At 45.2% G+C, this 6,000-nt stretch overlaps 1 protein-coding gene across 2 annotated transcripts in view; it reads left to right on the top strand.

Annotated features, from left to right (window-relative positions):
* The first annotated feature begins 423 nt into the window (after positions 1-423).
* Positions 424-6,000, top strand: part of ICE1 (interactor of little elongation complex ELL subunit 1) — a 55,221-nt gene continuing 49,644 nt past the window's right edge. The window contains exon 1 of one of the 2 annotated variants that reach the window (XR_013764662.1): positions 424-748. Coding sequence is in view for 1 of the 2 variants with exons in the window: in XM_079144917.1 (XP_079001043.1) it covers positions 665-748 (84 nt within the window). In the remaining variant the exon portion in view is untranslated. The remainder of the gene's footprint in view (positions 749-6,000) is intronic. The other variant, XM_079144917.1, reaches the window with a different exon arrangement.

Raw genomic sequence — 6,000 nt, 5'->3', positions numbered from 1 at the left:
GGTGTGGCCAACAGGACTGGCGGGCCCTCCGCCCGGAGCACGTCGTAGTCCGCCCTCCAGCCACCTGGGCTCAGGGACTGCGCGAAGCCCTCGGGTTACAAATCGCGCACTTTCCTGTACTGGACGCAGGTCCTTAGCAACAGCCGGCGCCTGGAGTTACGTCATCGGCGGGTCACCTCCTCCATGGCCGCTGACTTTAGGTGTCTATGGAACGCCTGTTGTGCGACATGCTGACAGTAAGGCTTTAACCCTTAACAGTGAAAGGACTGCATCTCTTATGCCTCTGCTCTCCTTGGCTTTGACTTTATGGGCATATTTGGCGCCGCGTCGCGCGGGCCCTCTCCAGACTTTTCTCAGGCAACCTATCGGGCAGCCCCGCGCCACGGAGAGGGCGGGGCGGGCCAGGGCGGGGCGGGGTCCTGGCTGGGCTGCGTCGCGCTCGGGGGCCGCGCCGGGTACCGTTTCTCTCCAGTGCCTGAGGCGGCTCTGGTTCGGAGAGCCCTTAGCCAGCTCCACGGGAACCTCTGTGCACGGATGGACCCGCCCGGACCCGGCGGGAAGCGGCCTGGCAGGCGGCGGCCCAGGCGGCATCAGCAGGGGCAGGACAGGGCCGAGGCCGCGGGTCCCTGAGGCGTGCGTGCCCACCGGGCCCGGCGGCGGCACCATGATGCCTGGCGAGACCCACTCGGCGGCGCCCGGGACGGCGGCGGACCTCTCGCGGTGTCAGGGCTGTGCTTCCTTGCAGCAGGTGCGGCGCCTCCCCGGGCGGAGGGCGCGGGCTGCGTGTCAGCCGGCTCTCCGGCTCCTCGGCGGGAGCTCCCCCTAGGGCCTCCTCCCGCTCCCGCTCTCGAATGATTTGGGGACCTTTTGCTTTGCTTTGTTCGTACTTGCAAACCAGGATTCACTTACCGGGCTGTAGTGGTGGCGGGGGCGGAGTGCGGAGTTCTGGAGGGCATGCCCAGCCTAGGGGCTTCCCAGGGCGGGCTTTCACCTTGAGTGACAGGTGAAATGCTGAGGGCATTGACGTCGCAGAGTAAGACCTGTGTTTGTTCTTCTGACCCCTGCTAAGAATTTGGTGCTTGGAAGTACATCTTATGTGACATGTGTCGTGTCTGGATCATTAGACAAAGGTTTTGGGACCATATTTCAGTCTATCGTATGTCATCCCTAGTTTGTTGTTAAAACTAATCAAGTAATCAATTAAGTCAGCAACGTTTCAGTTTTCAGAGTGATCAATTAAAGGCATATAGAGACTGTAAGTTTCTAACAGCGATCATGAACTGTGCTCCACACTGAGTTGCCATAATCTGGCTCCTGGTCATGGGATTAGCGGAAATAGTCCCAAATAATTTCCAGCTACCCTCCTAACTGCCAGATGTGAGAGTCTCACTTAAAAGCCATGCTTAACCATTGTAGGATGGGGGCAGGACAAGAAAGTTAGGTTAAAAAAGTAATAAATACATTGGTGATAAATGAACTGACAAGGGGAGTGAATAAGTGAGCCAGAAGCGGGCAAAGAATTTAGGGAGTCTTGGAATATTATATTTGAGCAAAGAGGTGAGAGAATGAGGTTTGTTGATACCGAGGGAGAAAAACATCTGAGTGGAAGTCTGAGGTCTGGAGGTCTGGAGCAGGGGCTTTCGTGGTATGCTTGGGGAAAGCTTGAAGGCTAGTGAGGCTGGAGTGGTCTGAATGCCAGAGTCTGATGAGATCAGAAAGGGAAGGGAAAGACCTGATTGTGTGGGTTGGGTAGACCACTGTAAGGGTTTGAGCTTCTCTGAATAAAGTAGAGGCACTGGCGGTGTTTGCACAGAAGAGTGGTGTGAGCTATGCTTCTCAGTCATGAATCTGATCTTCCGTCACCTGTTTTTCCACAGTAGCCCCTACCTTGTTTAAAGTGGAAGTTGTGTTCTTCTGCTGCTTAGGCCAGAAGCTCAGTGTCTTCCTTGGTGCCCCTCTTTCCTCTCAGCCTTCATCCACTCCATCATCTGTGCTTCTGGGTCATTATCCATCCACTTTTCACCATCTTCAGTGCTTCCACCCTGGTGGGAAACACTCTCATTTGTGACCTAGAGTTTATTTATTAGTCTCTTAAGGATTTCTCCTTCACTCCATGCCACTGTTGGTTCCCAGAACAGCAATAGAAGAGTCCTGGTGAGTATCTAGGCAACTAGACCTAGATACTTCCCTCTAAGGTCAAAAATCATAAATTATTATGCCTTGGCTAGTTCACAGTTGCTCAACTCTACCTTGAGGTACAAAAGCAGCCAAAGACAAAATATAAAAGAATAGATGTGGCTGTGTTCCATTGAAACTTTAAAAAACAAGGGGAGAGCCTTGGTTTGCAGACCTCTTCTCTGCATCAGGACACTGTACTACTTTTGATAATCTGTTACCTGGAATTGGAATACCTTTTTAGGGGAGAAGTGTGATCAGTTTGAGTTGTGTCTCTGGAATAATTCTTTAATTTTGTAAAATGAGGCTGGAAAATGAGATTCCTGGCAGATCATAGAGAACCTTGAGTGATGACCACTTTAAAATTTTGTACTGATTTCTGTCAGCATTATGGACTCTTGAAGGTTTTTGCCTGGTTATCACACCAGAGCAGGACTTGTAGTAGAAATACAGAATACAGGTAGTGATGTGTAGAATGAATGGGAAAGGCATAGTAAGGTGAATTATTTTACTAATGTGTACTATTGATAATAAAAACCTAAGTTAATCGAAGTGTTCTAGGAATAAGAGTACAAAAGAAAAAGATTCTGAATATGAGAAAGTGAAAAGAAAATACCTCTCATATCAGAAGAATGGAAGGTTCAGAAACTAAAATCTTGAATGACATGAGAACTGTGGTAGAGGAAACCAAGATGGGAGGGATGTTGGAAGTGTGAGACTGAAGTTTTCAAAAATCATCAGGTGGTGATTTTCAGCCCTTGTCAGATTTGTTGTTTGTGAAGCAGAGGTACTCTAATATGCTAACAAGGAAAGAGAGCCTGTTAATTGGGCACTGAGTTCATTGTAAGCATTTTGGAGGTGGAGTAGGGATGGGAGACTGGGGGAGTATGTTCTGTCACTTCAAAGAACAAAACAAAACCGAAAGCCCCTGAGGTCAGTGGAAAAAAAAAAAAAACAACCTAGCTGACTGCTGAGTAGCCTTTGATGAGGTGAGCATGGAATGATGAGAAATGAGACAGATAAAGAGGATTAGAGAATTAAATAGTGTGTCCTATAGGGAATTGAGATGGGAAGGAATGAGAACTGAAGAGAAGCAATTGCATTGGTCAGTCGGGAGGTGTACGAGCAGCTTTTAGGAGACATTTCTGATTTGCTGCATGTTAGAGCAAGCATACTTGGATTAAACTTTTGCATGAGAAAGAAACTAAAGATGCAGAGAGAAGATATCCTGCTCTATAGTTTTAACACATTGAAACTCTTTATCCTACGGAAAGTTTGCAAGCAAAATATAGGAATCCTCCTTTAGGAGTAACCCATCAGTAATCATGCTGTGGCTTCATTCTGATCTGTAACATTAAGCTAACAAATCTCTCCTGAATTGAGCAGTTGTTTGCTGCACAGGAAATCTTGTTTCATGTCTTAAACCATCCTTTATTTTCTTCTCTCTTCATTTTCTTTATTTTCTCTAGAAGTTGAAGAGATAGTTACTTATTATGCAGATTTTTTTTTTCCAGTCTCATAAATCACCTCATCTCTATTTTCTCACCATCATTGATTTTAATGGTTTGTTACTGATCTGGAGCCCAATGTCAATATCCTGGTGGTTTGCAGTCATAGAAACCAATGCAGTGACATGTAAATTAAGCAAGTCTCTTTTACTTTTTCCAGTGGTACTAGGGATTGAATTCAGGGGCTCACTACCTCTAAGCTACACTGTTAAGCCTTTTTATTTTTTATTTTTAAATTTTGAGACAGGGTCTTTATGTTGCTATGACTGGCCTAGAACTTAATGTCATCCTGCTATCCTCCTGAATTGCTGGGATTACAGGTGTGCACCACTTTCTAACTAAATTACACAAGTCTTAAGTCACATGGTTTTAAGTCAGGCTAATTAACTGCCATAAGTCACTTTATTTTGGTAGAGGAGAGCCCCTTTTTGTCTTACTTCACTGCAAAACAAAGTAATTGGGCTGTCTTGGGAATTCAGATGAGAGTTTGAATATGTTCAGTTCATGAGACTAGATGAGATTTAGTCGGCTAGTTGTTCAAGAGACAAAACTGATCTTATATATAAACTTATTGTTGAACTCCCATTGGTAATTTCCAGAAGTTTGAACTTCATTGTTTAGAATCTGAAACATTTTCCCCAGACAGGTTGATTTACAAATCATCCTATGTAAGGAAAACTCACGAAATTATAATTCATTCATTTACCACCATTAATGTCTTTACCCTGGCATGTACTATGGACTACGATTCATGAGTAGAACAAATATGAAGCTTATTCTATTTAAGATTGTAGTTGAGACAAAAAGCAACCTCATTATAAATATAGTGTAAGTTTGAGTGGAAATGGGATCACGGAAGAAGGCCAATTCTTAGGACTTACGTGACTTCTCAAGGCTTCATTAGAGTAAGTGAATCCAAATTAGGGTCTGAAAGATGGTTTGCAGTTAACTAAGAAGGAAGAGATGGAGGGAGAGTCTTGTGGCAGAAGGAACAAGTTGTGCAAAAAGTCGTTCAAACGAAAGGTTGAAAGGGAGAAAGTAGTGCGTGCTAGATGGAGCACTAGCCAAAGGTGCCTGGTGATCTCCTCAAAAGACGATTCTCTGAGCCTCCACAGCTGGCATCGCCATCAGTGCAGCAGTCCCATGCAGTCCGCAGCCCCATTCAGATTTTGATGACTGGTTCGAGAGACCTTTTTCCTTTCTGGTTCATGCTCCTGTCAGGAATGTTGTATTTCATTGTCATGGCTCTTTACCCTCCTTCATTTAGTTTTCCTCTTTCATGTTTGTCATAGTTTGAACTTACATTGCTCTGGAAGTTGGCAAGGCCTGAGACCCTGCCGTGTTTCAATGATTGGCTAGCAGTACTCACAGGCACCAGCAGATAGTTAGACTTATGGATGTGGATTATTTCAGGGCACATAGACAAAGCAGAATTAGCAAAAGGAGAAGGTATTGGGGTGGCAGGTAAAGTATGGGGAAGTCAGGTGTGAGCTTCTAGAAATCTTTCCCAGCAGAGTCAAATAGGACATAATTTCTCCAGCAGTGTGTTGGGACGACATTTGTAAAGTGTTGCCTGACAGCGTCCAAGGTTTTTTACTGGGGACTGATCATGTAGGCACATTCTGCCTAGCACATAACCTAAATTCCAGACTTGCAGAAGGAATGCAGGTGTTCAGCACAAACCACGTTACATAGGTTAGGCCCAGTGAACCAATCTGATTAGTTTGGTGAATAGGGGGAGGGAACCTTCCAGAAATCCAAGCTTCCAAATGTCAGTCTGGACCTACCTTGTGAGCAGGCCTTTCTAAAGAGAGGACTCTTAGGCCTACTGTGTTAACAGCTGCACACCCATTTTGAGACCAGGGGAGTGCTGTGGCCCACTTGCGGAGGCCTGGGGCGCTGCAAGCATGTCTTCAGTCCAAAATGTCATTAATACTGAGACAGAAACTCTCCTCTCTCCTCACTATACTCTTGCCCCCTGGTTCCATGTAGGGGATTGGTTCCCAGACCCCTCTGGATACCAGAATCCTGTGTTCACATCCTTCATGTAAAATGGCATAGTACACTATTTTGCATGTCACACACACACATCCTCTTGTATTTGAATCCTATCTAGATTATTTATGATGCTTAATATAATGTAAGTAGTTGTTGAACTATATTATTTAGGGGATAATGATAAGGAAAAGTCTGTACATGTTCAGTATAGATGCATTTTTTTCCCCCAGATATTTTCTGTGGTTGATTGAATGCATGGATATAGAGGGCCAACTATATTTATATAATTTTCCAAGCAATCTACTTATCCCATTTTTAT

This window comes from Sciurus vulgaris (assembly GCF_902686455.1).
Source record: "Sciurus vulgaris genome assembly, chromosome: 6".
Classification (NCBI taxonomy): domain Eukaryota; kingdom Metazoa; phylum Chordata; class Mammalia; order Rodentia; family Sciuridae; genus Sciurus; species Sciurus vulgaris.
This window is presented reverse-complemented; position numbering and strand designations above follow the sequence as displayed.